Here is a 16,140-nt window from a genome sequence, read left to right as displayed (position 1 = left end):
AAATATCACCCAAAAATTGCAGGGGGAAGCAGAAATAAGGATGGGACACAGCACTGTACCTTGGGCACCTCAGCTCTCCCGTTCTCCCACTCTCCAGGTGCTCCAGCAATGGTCCCCAGCTCCTCCTATAATGTGTAATAGTGAAATTTCCCCACCCCACAGTTGAAGTCCAACACTTAGCAATACAGACCCCTGACCTGATTGGTTGGTAGGTTGGCCAAAAAGGCAGCACATAATTAAATTCAGTTCAAGTAAAACACACACAAGGGAGTTCTTTCACTCCACCCCTTGCATTATCAGCACTCCAGCTCCCTCCAGTTTCTGGCCTGCAGCAGCAAAAATCAAAATGGAAAAGCAGTGGAGTTTAAAAAGCACTGGAGTTCCTTCACTCCACCACTGAAATTATCAGCACTGCATATCTCTCTGTCCAGCCTCTGGTCTGCAGCAGCAAAAATCAAGTTTAAAAAGCAGTGGAATTGCTTCACTCCACCGCTGAAGTAATCAGCACTCCAGCTCTCTCTGGTTTCTGGCCTGCAACAACAAAAAACAAACCTGAGAAGCAGTGCAGTTCCTTTACTCAATTGCTGGAATTTGCAGCACTCCATCTCTCTCCAGTCCCTGGCCTGCAGCAGCAGAAATCAAACTTGAAAGGCAGTGGAGTTCATTCATTCCCCTGCTATAGTTAGCAGCACTCCATCTCTCTCTAGTTTCTGGTCTGTAGCAGTTTTGTGAGTTTTTGGGGGGGGGTTGTGGTCAAAAAAAGACATTCGAATGAAGAGCTTTGGGGAGCCTTTGGTGTCCTTAGAGAGCTAGGGATGTGCACAAACTGGTTCAAATGTCTGGTGGTTTGGCCAGTTCAAAGGGGGGGGGATATCTTTAAAGACAGGGGAGGGTGCTCTTACCCCTCCTGCCATGTTTCCCCTACAAGCGCTGTCTTTTAAAACAGTCCAGTGGGGCAGTAGCCTACCTCCTTGCCACCCTGGTGCCTTCTCAGACCAGAAGTGGCCAGAATGCCCAGTGTGTGCATGCACGTCTCACACACACACACATGATGTGCGCGCGCACACCTGGCAATTCCGGGCACTTCTGGTCTGAAGAGGCACCGGGGCAGTAAGGAGGTATGCTGCTGCCACACCGGACCATTTTAAAAGAAAGCACCATCAGGGAAAAGGTGGAGGGAGGGGTAAGAGCACACTCCCCCATCCTTAAAGCTATCCCCCCACCTTAAAACTGGCCAAACCACTGGACATTCAAACCGTCGAACAGCCACAGCCCAAGCAGTTGTGTGAATGACCATCTTGGCTTTTTTCTGGAAAAGACATTAAGTGTACTAAATTGACTTGATTTCAGGAAATCCTTATTATGTCCCAGTGGAATCTCCTTAACAGAAATTGTCCAATAAAAAATAAAAAATTGACTGTTGGATTCTTTTTTCCTTAGGTGGAATGGAGAACATAAAACATCATACATTTGCTCTAGCTCACTACACCTATACAGTCCTCTCTGCATTAAAATATTCTAATGGAGCACCTGTTGTGCAAATTTACAGTGATACAGACTTCAGCAGCCCAGATGTCCAGGGACCAATAATTAATTTTAATCTATTGGATGAGAACGGAGAGATAATTGGTTATTCACAGGTACCCTTTAATAATTCACTTTAATAATTCACCTTTTTTGTTGTAATGTGATTGTTTAACATTCTCTTTTCTCCTGCGTGAATGAAACCTCTTTTCTGAACCCTTCAATTCTATTGGTTTATATCTATTTTTGTCTCGCTTTTCCATTACCTAAGTCATCCAGGAAAAGACTGTTCTAGCTAAATGCATTTTGGCTGGGGAGACAGTAGATTTTTCAGAGTTGGGAAGTGATGTGATAGAGCATCATGGCTCATAGGGAATACACTAGGGAAGCTGTAGGACTTTGATTTGACCAGATTTCACTTCAGAATAACCTCATTCAACCTGACCCTTCATCAGTATGCAGTTCAGAATTCCATATCTAGGTTTTCACACTTTCTCCATTCCCAGAGTGTCATGTCCTCTCTCACTTTGGCAAATACTTAGGCCCTGGTGGGTTGGAGGGAGCTGCTAAGGCCTACCACATCTCCTTTGCTGGTGCTTCCATGGCATAATTCAGGGTAAGTCAGTCACAGACACTCAGAATCATGTGTCGGAGGATCTTCAGGTGCATATGTTCCCATGTTGAAGACAGGGTGAGTAAGTCGGGGAGAGCATTTGCCATGACAGCTGGAACAGTTACAACTTCTTTTGAGCAGTGTCACTGATGGAGGCAGTTCTGACAATGAGTACTCTTCAATCCTCATGCCTCATCCCACTCCTCAATTAGTGGTGCCCTTGGGATTCACAGTTGATTGTTTACTTGCTGGGTAGATAATGTAATCCACATGCTGGGTGGATAATGTAATAATAAAGACCATGTCTTCACTTACTATATGGCCTGTCTTCATTTATTGTCTTCATTTACTGTATGGCCTGCTTCTTGCCCTGGCTTTGATTCTACAAGAAAAAGGCTCATTTATAATATTTGGCCAGAATATTAATAATTAGAGTGGAGTCCATTCTGTCCCCCCCCCCCCAGAAGTGGCAATGCTCCCAATTGCCTTGACGTAGAATGAGGAAGGAATGATCGGCCAGTACAATTAAGCCACAATACAGTTATCAGTGTTGGAGGGAGGGACGGACGGACATGGGAGACATTTGCAGCTGTCTGTTGGGGAACAGGTCACTGCAAGAGATTGGGCCTGCACTCGGGAACCTTCCCTCCCAGAGGGCCAGTGTTGGTCCCTCCTGGCCATGCAGCCCTGGAGGTGGCTGCTTCCCCCAGCCAGGGAGTATCTGCCTGGCCCCCACAGGTTAGCAGTGTGCTGTTATTTGAAGATGGCGAGTCATCAAGGATCATCGCAGGATCAGGGGTGACTCACGTGAGATCTCAGCCTGAGTTCTCACGAGACTTGCTCCATCTGCCAAGGGTTATATAAACCAGAGCTGGCCAGTGATGAGGGGCCAGTCCAGGAGGAAGCTGCCAGGAGAAGGAGCTCCGTGACTCCCCTGGAGAGCTGGAGGCAGCAATTCCCTGGGGCAGTCAGTGGAAGAAACAGATTGACAGACAGTGGAATAGCACACCCCCAGTGGATACAACTCTGGGGCTATCTGGAACCCTCTACACAGGAGGAGGTGGAACTTTACACAGTCATACTTTAAGGTTTGATGCCCCCACCCCCTAGCATGATTCCTAGCATCCTGAGTTGCAGGAATGGAGTTGGAGATTATTTGGAGTACCGGTATTTGTGTATGGAGGGCTGAGGCAGGGTACCTGTAAGAGTCCCAAGAGGACAAGTGTTAGAAAATTGCCTGTTCTATATTGATTCTGAGACCAGGACATGTAGAGTTTCCCTTTTTTGTCAAAATGCTCTTACTCCAAAGCTGCCAGCACCAAAATTCCCCCTCATTTGCACTAAATGTGCACCATATGAAGCCAGAGAAATATAGTCCTATACTGTACACACAATCTTCTGAGCTAAGAAATCCCTATTTATATATTGTTGATGGTATGCAATTAATCTGAATCCTATACATTCCTATCAGGGGCGTATAAGGAAAATGGCACCTAGGGCAAGCACTGAAATTGTGCCCCCCCCCCATCCAAACATCTGACACCCATCTTTCAGATAACTTGTCTTTACCATAATCAGGGCTGGCTCTGGGGGATCTGGTGCCCCAGTGCAACATTCTGTTGAGTGCCCTGACCCTTAGAATAAGCAGATGCCAAAGGTAACTGTCCCTAAACAAGCAAAGTCCCATTGAACTTTGTATGATTGAATTTCTGTCTCATCTCTGAAAAGTAAGAAACTTGGAGCCAAGTCTTTGCTTTTGAGTATGAGGGAGAAGGCAATCCTCTGGGTACACAGGTCTTTAAAGGTAGCAACCAGCAACTTAAATTGGCCCCTGAAGTAAACCAGTGCGGATAAGCAAGAGTATAAAATGTACCCCTGTGCACAGCATGCTTGATTAATCCACCTTTGGGAAGGAAAACTTTTCAAATACCATCCAGCTCTTTAACGGGGGAGGGGGGGGATCTACATCCAATAGAACTCTCCTATTTTGTAATAAATCCCCCTGATGAGGACATCAGCAAATCATAGGATCATATGGGAAAGATAGTCCTTCAAATACCTTGGTCCAGAACATCTGCCTTTGTAGCAAAACTCTTATTCTAAACTAGTAACCTGATTTTATTTTGCTTTTTAGCTTCTGTCTGAGTTTGGTAAAATTATTTAAATCTTTTTGTTTCCATTTGATTTCATTTTCTATTCCACAAGCTTCCACACCCCTCATAGCTCACTAGATAAACTGAGATTATTCTAATAAGAGGTGGGGGGAATACATCAACAAACTTCCCCAAATAATATAGATTCTCTACCAATCTGCTGCTGCTCTGCTTTGGAAGGCAGGATCAGGTGTAGGCAGGGTGGATTTGATTTAAATCAAACTGATTTAAATCACAATTTAAATCACGATTTAAATCACTAGCAGGGTGGATAAAAATCAATGATTTTTTTAAAAAATAAAAAAAAATCCGATTTAAATCAAAAAAATCTGATTTTTTTGATTTTTTAAAAAAAATCATTGATTTTTATCCACCCTGCTAGTGATTTAAATCGTGATTTAAATCGTGATTTAAATCAGTTTGATTTAAATCAAATCCACCCTGGGTGTAAGTATTGTGTTGCAGTGATGTAAGCAACTCAAAAAGAAATAAAACAGCACTGCATGAATAACTTCTAAGAATGTAAAAAAACCACACAAAAAACCTTTGTGGGTACTACGAATTCCAAAACCTCCAAGTGATCTCAAGGCATGAATTAAATGGAGAGAGAAATATAAAGATATAAGGTTAGCTGCTGGCAGAGAATTCCAAAGAGCTGGTCCTGCTCTGAATCCCCACCTATCCACGTATATGTGCTTTCCACCCGTGTCTCCACTCTCCTGTACAGCACGATCTTATTAGACATGCTTTGATTTCTCAGAAGTCACCCACTTGTTTACCTTTAGAAGCCCGTCACTCTGAGCTGTGAACTTAGCTCCTCCCTCCCTCCTCTTAAGTGATTGCATGCATGCAGGCTGAGGCTATAGACTGCAGCAGAGCTATAGCATCTAGAGTCTATAGCTCTGGACTGCAAATTTTAATTATAGTACACTTTGAATCAGGGGCGTAGCAAGGTTGGAGTGGGCCCAGAGACAAGATTTTAAAATGGGCCCCTCGCTGATATACACACACAAACACACTTCACAGTATATAGTGCACTCACACTCACATCCCCATTATGAATATGGTGAATATGTAGTTCACATTGAATCTAGTTTTTTTACTCTCTGCTCCTGCCGATCTCCAAGAGACTCAACATAATTCATAGGGGGTGCAACATGGGCAGGTGGGGAGTCATGTGCTGTGCCTCTGGGGGTCCCCTCGAGGCAGTGGGGCCCCAAGACGACTGCCTCCCCTTGCCTAATGGTAGTTACGCCCCTGCTTTGAATAAAAGAGCACTGCATAAATAACTTCTAAGAATGTTAAAATAAAAAGCTTTGTGGGTGCTATGAATTCCAAAACCTCCAAACGATCTCAAGGCATCAGAAGCAACAACTGTGCTGATGTTAAGCAGGGCAGGTCAGTCCATGGAAATGAAAACCAAAACCACTGAGTTCCAATGTCTTGCCAATCATACTAGAACAGCCTCTATTCTGCCTGCATTTCCAGCGCCTCGCAATTATTTCCTGTTCCCCATTGGATTCCCCCATCTGAAAATTGATTCATTTTCATTCTCTTTAGAAAAATTGATTATATACTGCACCGGGGGCATGCTTGTCTTGATAAAGTTGCGTCTGTTCTCTCCTCTCCCGCTTCTACTCCTTGTCTCCCCCGCCCCCTTGGTTAAAAGAGAGATGATTTATGCCTCTCTCTCTCACTCCTTTTCAAGTGTTGAACTATTTATCGGTGTTTTTAAATTTGGGGGAATTAGGATTTGTCCGGCCAGATGTACAAAGGCTTCCAAAAACGGGGGCAGGAGAACTGTCGGGGCTTGTGAAATCTTGCCTTTGTGTGGTCTGTTTGGTCAGTTTATTTTCATGTTATGGTCTAGGGCTAGGCGGGTGGGGGTGTTGGCTCTGGGAAGCCTCTGAATAGAGAAAAGGAGGGACGCTTGGATTTCTGGGTCTGAAGGACTTTCTGTCCCTTTAAGGGATTGGAGGAACACTTTGCTTGCCCCGTGAAGCTTTCCTTGTTTTTCACTCAGCATTCAAATCTGCCTCACGGAGGCAAACCAGTAATTCCTAAGTGGTGAGCATAGCCATAACAGAAGGCTTTCATCAAGCATGTGTGCCTCGCTTGCTCTCTCTGCTGGGTCATCGGGGCGGCAATGGGGAAGGCACACTGGACAGAGGCAGGCAGGAGGAGGAGGGGCTGCACCGCGCTCGGTCATGGCAAGGCGAGTTGTTGGTTTTTTTGCCTCAAATCTCGAGCGACGTTCTGAGGGAATGGACACTGTGGAGCCAGACACTTTTCACGCCTTGTGGATGATGCCCCCTCCCGCTGCTGCCAAAACTAAGGTCTCCACCACACCACAACCATCCTCCCAGCCTAGCCTACGCACACCCCCACTCCAGGCTCCCTCCAGCAGATTTCTTTCTCTCTCTCTTTCTCTCTCATTGTTTCCATACTTGTGTTCCTTCCCGCCTGGCCTGACGCCCCACCAGTCCACTGCCCAGACAGACAAAACGACAGACACAGTACACAAACATATTTCCTTGTTGAACTGACTGCTCAGTGCAGCTACAGCACACTTAACTGGGGCAACAACAACACAGGCAGTCTCAAAATGTGCAAAAATCGCTCCCTCCTCGAGTCAGCAGCCAGGCTATGCACAGCAGCGGCAACAGCACACACAACATGAGGGCAGCACGCTCTCTGCTCCTCCGCTAGGCAAGAGCCAATGGGAGAGCGCTCGCCCCGCCCGGACAGATCTCGCGATGGGCAAGTTGCATGGAGCGCCTGCACCAGGGAGGGGGAGGGGGCGCTGCCGCCTGGACTAAATTTTTTTTTAATTCAATCTTTTTTTGTGGTGGTGGAGGCGGGGGCAGGGCATGGCAGGCACTTCGCGCGCGCCCCTTCAGCTGCAGCCAGGGCATGTGCCCTGTCTGCCCCACCCTGGTTACTCCTCTGATTCCTATGATACAATGGGTGTGTTTGGAGCAGAAACAGGAGGCACTGATCCCCCCCATTGATTTTAATTGATAGTTTTTATTTATACCACTTCTGAACTTGGTGATCAAAACAAGTAGCCAAAGATCAGGAACATGCCAGAGATCAGACTGAGTAGGAAGTCAGGAGTCAAGGACAAACCAAGAGCCGAAGTTCAGAAACCCACCAAAGGACAAGTTGAGCAGACAGATCAAGGACATGAGGAAGAACAGACACACCATCATCAAAGAGACCTTGGAACTGAGGCAAGGTCTGCTTCAGATAAGAAGCCTCTTATACTCTTGCTGCCTACAGCGAAGTCAATAATGGACCTCACAGGGTCCTCACCCTATACTACTTGGAGACTCAATACTTCAATGCTACCTGCCACAATACTACCTGAAGGCTTAAATCTGCTGTGGTGCAGCAAGTCACCACAAGGGGCAGTGATAAATACAGTTACAATCTCAGGGAACTCTGACATGTACACTTGTAAAGTTACACCAGTGCTCTGGATATGTGGTTCTAAGTGTGGTTGTATCTGGCACAATGTCACAAGTGTATCTGTGACATTGTGCCAGCATAGCAATGACAACTGAGGTGTGTCTCCAAGATATGCCAGCAGAAATGGTTTCTGCCAAATCCTACGCTATTTAATACTGGTGTTGTTGGAGCACTCTAAGCGTCCCTAAACAATACAAGGAGAGGTGGGGGGAATTCTACACATCTTTTTTCAGTGGCTGTCCCTTGCTCATTGCATCTCTAGTTCTGCTCCCAAAAGTTACCTAAGCAAAGAAGATTCCCCTGGAATTTGAACTTGGCTATTCCTTTAGAATGGTTGGGAAGAGTGTTAACATGGCTGACACGTTCTTTTCAAAAGTATGATGGAAAATTTTCCCTTTGTCTTTTTATGAGATTCTGTATAGTCTTTTGAGTAATATTGAAAATAGCCAAGGCCAATCTCCCTCCCTTCCTGTTTCTCATCAAGAGTATGTTGTGCAGTGATGGTCAGAGAATATGAATTAACCATTCTAATGCTTTTAAGAGCCCATCCACTCATTGAATTAAATGTGATGACTCCAGCTAAGACAAATATTCATAGCTGGCCTAATAGCATTTTTGGCCATGTTCCCCAAAGTTGTCTTAAAAACTATGGGAGTGATAGCTCACTATTGATTTTTTAAAAATTGATTTCGCAGTTAAGATTTGAGGCAACTAAAAGAAGTTGATGAACTGGAGCTATAGAATACAAACTGGATTATGAGGAAAGAGATTCTGCTGATGCCTTCTGTTCAGACTCCAGTAATTTTTTGGTTTTAATTATTCTTATGGTTGTGCAGCAGACATCCTAGTACAAGTGCTCATGGCAAAAACATTAAGTTATATGGTTTTGCACTGCTAAAAGAAAGTTGACAGTGGAAGGGGAGGTTGTTATTGCAGGCTAGGAAAAATATGTTTTTATAATAATAGCTCCCAGTGTGCTTAATCCAATCTGACTTTGTGATATTGGATGTTGAAGCCGTTCCTCTCCTAAGCTTTCATGAAGACAACCAGGTGGAGCCAAGTTGATCAGTTATTTCTATTTGATTATTTTAGGCCTTGCTGCTCTGTAGTAAGGTTTTAGGAAAGTATTTTAATTCTTTAGTTTTTTTAAAACTTGTAGTAAATATGTGTAAATAGAAAATCACTACTGCTCTGTAGTAAATATGTGTAAATAGAAAATAGCTTCAGATTGAGGCTAAAAAAACCCCCACCCTCCCATGCAACTTTGAAATGGGTTAAACTGGACTGGCAGCAAACGTGTATGCAGTACCATATAGCATGACAATGGCGGAAGTGTGTTTGTGTGTAATTTAAATTGAGATACTAGAATAAGAAGACACATGAAGAACCTCTACCTGGAGGAAGATCTTTCATCAAAATGCATTGAACAATTTTCACACACTAAAAAAAATGCCATTTAAAGGCACCAGTTTAAAGCTGCCTCCCCCTTTGCTCCTTTGGAAAAGGAATGAATAATTTTATTTTTCTTTAAGAAAGAAAGCTTCCTGCAATCATAATATTTTTTTAATTCGATTTGATTTTTTATGTATTTGATTTATGTACCACCCCTCCAAAATGGCTCAGGGTGGTTTACAACAAAAACAATTAAAAGCATCTCTCCCTATCTCTGACAACTTTAAAAAGTCTTTAAAGACACATCTGTTCACTCAAGATTTTAATTAAGTATTGTTTTAATCGTTTTAGCATCGTTTTGGGATGTTGTTTTAAAGATTTAAATTGTAATGTTTTAACTTTTACTATGTCATTTATTTTGTTTTAAATACTGTTTTAAGTTGTTGTTTTTTGTCATGTATTTTAACTAATGTTTTAGCTTTTTGTTTGTTGTAAACCGCCCAGAGACATGAATTTTGGGCAGTATAGAAGTGTGAGGAATGAATGAATGAATGAATGAATGAAAGCCTGGGTGAATAAATGTGTCTTCAGCACCTTTTAAAAAGTTGCCAGAGATGGGGAAGCTCTTATTTCAACAGGGAGCGCATTCCAAAGTCCAGAGGCAGCAACGGAAAAGGCCCGTTCCTGAGTAGCCACTGAAAAAATAGCATTTGTACTGTGCAGAAAGGTTTATTTATGTACACAAGGATCCTGAAACACATTTCAATAATGTTCTTCATTAGGGGCAATGAGTAAAAGCCTTTGAAATAGTTCACACAACCCAAATCCCTGGTGGCTAGAGAGGGCTGAGGGGAAGACAGGAGTATACAGGGGCGTAGCAAGGTTGGAGTGGGCCCAGAGACAAGATTTTAAAATGCCCCCCACAAACACACTGAAGCTCAGCTCATGAAGTAAAGAAATCTTAAATGAGGCTGAATAGTGGTAACAAAAAGCATAGTAAATTTGTGTGTGTGTGTGCGCGCGCGCGCCAGTGTGCCACAATAGAACATCATCCTAAATTTTTTTTTAAAGGTTTTGTAAATTGTGGACGATGCAAGTCATTTAATGTACTAGAGAAAGACATGCTGTTCTGGTAGATCCAGGTTTTAGCACTCACATCAATTTTGGAGGATGAATACAACTGAAGGAAGCCCGGGCGGGTGCGCGGGCTGGGGGAGTCAGTCATGTGACTTGCCTCTGGGGGGCCTCCCAAGGCAGTGGGCCCCCAGACAACTGTCTCCCCTTGCCCTATTATAGTTACGCCCCTAGGAGTATACCTACCTTCTGTTACCAGAACTGCCACTAGATGCTGGCTATACACCTCGATTATGCTTTTGGCTTAGAGTGGGGAATTAGCTTGGCTAGAGGGAACAGTTTGGTTCTAGTATCTAATTTGAGCAAGTTCGAGGTTTTGAAAAGATGAGGAGATGTAAATGCAGTTCAAAAGTTTTATTCAGGGTAAAATGGGGTACAGAGGTCAAAAGTTTAATTATGCAGGACTATAAATCTTAACTGATATTCTAGGCAAGCTGGCAAGAATTTAGCTTGAAGTCCTTAATTGTAGATCAGTCAGCTTGGCTAAGGTGCTAAACCAGAGCCTGGCTTAAGGCTTGCTGTGGAAAGTACTTGAAAGTTGGAAGGCTGGAAAGAGGGAGAGGGGATGAGAAGGCTTAAAAGGGCAAGAGGTTAGTTTACCTATCCTTCCCTGGTTCGTTGGTACATTCATTGCATGTTGGTTGGCCTCTTCTCACGAGGAACAGGCAGAAAAGCAAAGGAGGAGCAAAGGGCTACAACTTGCTGGTATGATAGTGATCCAAACATCCCTGCTATGGGCAGCAGCAATATAGGAAGATGCTGAAAGGCATCATACTGTGCAGGAGATGGCAATGGTAAACCCCTCCTGTATTCTACCAAAGACAACCACAGGGCTTTGTGGTCGCCAGGAGTCAACACTGACTCGACATCACACTTTACCTTTACCTATACCTCAAAACGTACCCTGAGGCAATTTCCAAGTGGTGCTGTCTACCTAGAGGGTAGCAGATTCCATGAAAGACAAAGAAGCTCATTGCTACTTGAGCTTAATCTGGCTGAGTGGATCTTGCCCAACAAAGGGGATTTCCCACAGGCTGGGCACTCTAGCTGCCTGACTTTGGGTCTGTTCAGGCTTCAGGCAGCCTGAGCAGACACACAACCAGAATCCCAGGTTCTACCTGAGTAATAGCCCCGTGGAAAACCTTGGGCAGGGCAGGGCAGCGCCAGGGCAGCGCCAGGGCAGCGCCAGGATTACGTTCGATCCCAGCTCTTGTGAACAGCCTCTTTGTCTCACAGAACACTGTCTTTGGATCTTTCTCTATACAAAGCTCTCCCTGAAGCAGCTTTTCTTATAAAAGTGCAGCATGAGATGTCCTTGTGTTTAATAAGCACAGAAGAAATGTATTTTGTTTCAGAGTCCTTTATGTTATCCCCCCCCGAAACAAACAAATTACTTTCTCATTCTAAAAAAATAAATCAAAGAAGGGCAGATTTTTGGTAACCTGCATTGATAGTGAAAAACAGTACCACACAATGAATGGATTAACTATTTTTAAAATGTAAGTTACTTTGTTTCCAATTTCACACGACTAAGAAAGCATTAATTTCGCAGCTCTTGAAGTGTCCTGCTGTTGACCTTAGGCAGACGTTGTTTGCAGTGAATACATTGTAGTAATAAAAGCTGCTTGAAAAATATCTCTAGGGTGTGTGTGTTTTTTAAGTCAGCAAGTTGCTTTTGATGACTAAAGATTTCAATCAGCCAGAATGGATATGTGTTAATATGCTATGTATGAAGGCCTTCATTGGTTTTTACAGGCTAGAGACCCAGCCATCTGGATCAGTGATGCAGCTTGTTAAATCAGTCTGACACAGTTAACTGTTCATGCATATGAACATCAGGGTCAATAGCTTGATAGTCAGCAGGCACTCTTTTTTTCATAGGAATAGAATACTAGCAAAATGCCTATCATTATGATGTGGTATACTGCATATCTGTATATATTGCAAGAATCCCTAAGAGTGATAGTAGTTTATTATGTGCAAAGAGATTGTCTCTTACTAAATACCTGTCAGTGGGGGCTGGAATGCCTAGTGTCAGGGTGGATGGCAATTTTGCCTTCACTGCAGCAGCACACCCAAATGCAGTGCTTTCCCCAACGGAATTAATGGCAACCATTAATTTATATGAAGTCAATAAGGGGCATACCCAGAGACATTTCCATCCCAATCATCGAGAACCTGCATAGCCCATTCTGGTATCTGTTTCATGGTTATGCTAGAGGATAATGGAACATTGGAAACTGGCTTCTAAAATTACCCTAATTAGTAAAGAAGGTGTTCCACATCACCCAAGAGGAGGAGAGAGAGGTCCAGAGCCAGGATTGATTTGATTTAAATCAAAATTTAAACCATGATTTAAATCACTTCCTAGAAGGACTCAATTTTAATGGTTTAAATCGCTAGTCAGGAAGATTCTATGTAATCATCATTTTCCAGTAAAAGTACTTTCTTGTTGTCTAATATAACATCAACACATATTCAGAAATAGATGTAGATGTCATTTTTAGAAGGTAGGTACACACTATAAGTACCTCCAGTGACTGTTGCTGGTGTCTATCTTATGTTTCTTTTAGATTGTGACCCCTTTGGGGACAGGAATCCATTTTATTTATTATTTCTCTTTGTAAGTTTTCCCTGAGTCATTTTTGGAAGGGTGGTGTAGAAATCAAATTAACAACAACAACAACAACCAAGAACTGGCAATGGCTTAAGAATGGCAACATGAAGAAAGAAACAGAGGGTTTAATATTGGCTGCACAAGAACAAGCACTAAGAACAAATGCAATAAGAGCAAAAGTCGAAAAATCGACCACAAACAGCAAGTGCCACCTTTGTAAAGAAGCAGATGAAACAGTGGACCACCTAATCAGCTGTTGTAAAAAGACCGCACAGACTGACTACAAACAAAGGCATGACAAGGTAGCAGGGATGATACACGGCAACATCTGCAAAAAATACAAGCTACCTGTAGCCAAAAATTGGTGGGACCATAAAATTGAAAATGTTGTAGAAAATGAAGATGCAAAAATATTATGGGACTTCCAACTACAAACAGACAAACATCTGCCACACAATACACCAGATATAACTATAGTTGAGAAGAAAGAAAAACAAGCTAAAAAAATCGATATAGCAATACCAGGTGGTAGCAGAATAGACGAAAAAGAAATAGAAAAAATCACAAAATACAAAGATCTACAAATTGAAATTGAAAGGCTGTGGCAGAAAAAGACCAAAATAATCTCAGTGGTAATTGGCACCCTTGGTGCAATTCCAAAACACCTTGAAGAGCACTTCAACACCATAGGGGCCACAGAAATCAACATCAGCCAATTACAAAAAGCAACTTTACTGGGAACAGCCTATATTCAGCGATGATATCTATAATAACAGCAACAACATTGATAATAAAATTCAGCCATCCCATGTCCTTGGGAAGGACTCAATGTCTGGATAAAACAAACCAGTCAATAATACCTGTCTGACTGTGTAAACTAATAATAATAATAATAATACTCCACAGTGAGGCACTACCTTGGCATAGTTGTGGGGCTTGCGTGCTCTGAGGAAGGTCCAACCATACTGGACAAGTCTCACTAGAGGAGCCAGACAAAGAGTGCCTCTCCCATCAACAATATGGTGAGACATAATTTTAATAAATCTATACCGGACGCTAGATCGTAAGACCAGGAAAATCATGACCATCAGTCATGCTCTGCACCCCCTCAGTGATGCAGATAGGCTATACCTCCCTCACAGCTCAGTTGGAAGAGGATTGCTGCAAGTCCATCAAACAGTAGAGGAGGAGAAAAGAGGCCTTGAAGAATATCAAGGACAGTGAAGAAGATGCACTTCAAATGGTCAATAATGTGAAACTATTCAACACCAATGAAACAAAGCAGGCCTACAAGAAAGAAGAACTCAAGAACCGAGCAGAAAAATGGAAAAATAAGCCCCTGCATGGTCAATATTTACACAATATAAGTGGAAAATCAGACATCACCAAGACCTGGCAATGGCTTAAGAATGGCAACCTGAAGAAAGAAACAGAGGGTTTAATATTGGCTGCACAAGAACAGGCACTAAGAACAAATGCAATAAGAGCAAAAGTCGAAAAATCCACAACAAACAGCAAGTGCCGCCTTTGTAAAGAAGCAGATGCAACAGTGGACCACCTAATCAGCTGTTGTAAAAAGACCTCACAGACTGACTACAAAGTCATGACAAGGTAGCAGGGGTGATACACGGCAACATCTGCAAAAAATACAAGCTACCTGTAGCCAAAAATTGGTGGGACCATAAAATTGAAAAAGTTGAAGAAAATGAAGATGTAAAAATATTATGGGACTTCCAGCTACAAACAGACAAGCATCTGCCACACAATACACCAGATATAACTATAGTCGAGAAGAAAGAAAAACAAGTCAAAATAATCGACATAGCAATACCAGGGGATAGCAGAATAGAAGAAAAAGAAATAGAAAAAATCACAAAATACAAAGAACTACAAATTGAAATTGAAAGGCTGTGGCAGAAAAAGACCAAAATAGTCTCAGTGGTAATTGGCACCCTGGGTGCAATTCCAAAACACCTTGAAGAGCACCTCAACACCATAGGGGCCACAGAAATCACCATCAGCCAATTACAAAAAGCAACTTTACTGGGAACAGCCTATATTCAGCGATGATATCTATAATAACAGCAACAACATTGATAATAAAATTCAGCCATCCCAGGACCTTGGGAAGGACTCGATGTCTGGATAAAACAAACCAGTCAATAATACCTGTCTGACTGTGTAAACAAAAAATAAAATAAAATAATAATAGGTACACACTTCTCATAACGCTGTTACATACAGACAATGAGGCCTTACATTTCTTTGTTGCACTGTTTGCAATCAATCTATCATCTTTAATACGGTCAAAGACCAGCACAGGATAAAGTACAGATCCAATATAATAAAACTCATGCTAAATAAAATATAACTCTAGAAGCTAAATATGATTAAAATAGTAAAACACAACTCTAAAAACGATAAGGTAATCAGTAAAATAAAATACTAGCGTTTAAGCCTAAAAACTGTGGGACGGTTAATAGAGTAAGTGTACAATTAAAAGTAGGGCAACTAAAAATATAGAATGGATAAAATAACATGTACAAGCTATGTAAAAGCAATATAAAAGCTATGAAGTAAAATGCAGATTAAAATGATAAAATCGAGCAGGAAAATGCTCAATAGTCATACATCTGTTGCCAGAGATATTAACTGGTGATCAGGACCCTGCGGATCTTGCACACTTCCCCACAGAACCTGGCAACATTGTACATGAAAGATCGATTGTCATCGGAGAGCAGCATCTTGGCGTAGACTTGACTGGAGCGACCAGGGTATTTAAGAAGCAGGGGAGAGATGAGCCTGTCCCGACTGTCTTTATAGAAGGGACACGAAAGAAGCGCATGGTCTATGGTTTCCACCTCCCCATAGTCACAAGGACAGAGCCTTCCCATGAATGGGATCTTCTTGTATTTGCCTTCCAGAATGGCGGAGGGAAGGGCATGACACCGGGCAAGGGTGAACGCCTTTCTACGGCTTGGTATTTCCAATTGTGCCAGATACACAGATGGGGAGACTACATCCTACAACTGTCCAGAGTCAGAAAGCCTGTCACCTTACTTCAGGGCTGCTCATCTACGGCCCTCCTGCAAGATGTTGGCCTACAACTCCCATAATCCCTGTCTATTGGCCACTGTGGCTAGGGATTATGGGAGTTGTAGTTCAAAAACAGCTGGGGGGCCTAAGTTGAGCAGGCCTGCCTTACTTAAATCAGCCTGGCGTTCCGTGTCCAGAAT

General features: G+C 42.8%; 1 protein-coding gene across 4 annotated transcripts in view; it reads left to right on the top strand.

The window, feature by feature from the left end:
* MOCOS (molybdenum cofactor sulfurase) overlaps positions 1–16,140 on the top strand; it is a 174,891-nt gene that overhangs the window by 89,741 nt on the left and 69,010 nt on the right. For all 4 annotated transcript variants that reach the window (XM_053263177.1, XM_053263175.1, XM_053263176.1 and 1 more), the window contains one exon: positions 1,441–1,640. In XM_053263177.1, coding sequence (XP_053119152.1) covers positions 1,441–1,640 — 200 coding nt within the window. The remainder of the gene's footprint in view (positions 1–1,440; positions 1,641–16,140) is intronic.

The sequence above is a fragment of the Hemicordylus capensis genome, chromosome 6 (genome assembly GCF_027244095.1).
Source record: "Hemicordylus capensis ecotype Gifberg chromosome 6, rHemCap1.1.pri, whole genome shotgun sequence".
Classification (NCBI taxonomy): Eukaryota; Metazoa; Chordata; class Lepidosauria; order Squamata; family Cordylidae; genus Hemicordylus; species Hemicordylus capensis.
Note: the sequence above shows the minus strand (reverse complement) of the source record. Positions and strands in the feature narration are given on the sequence as shown.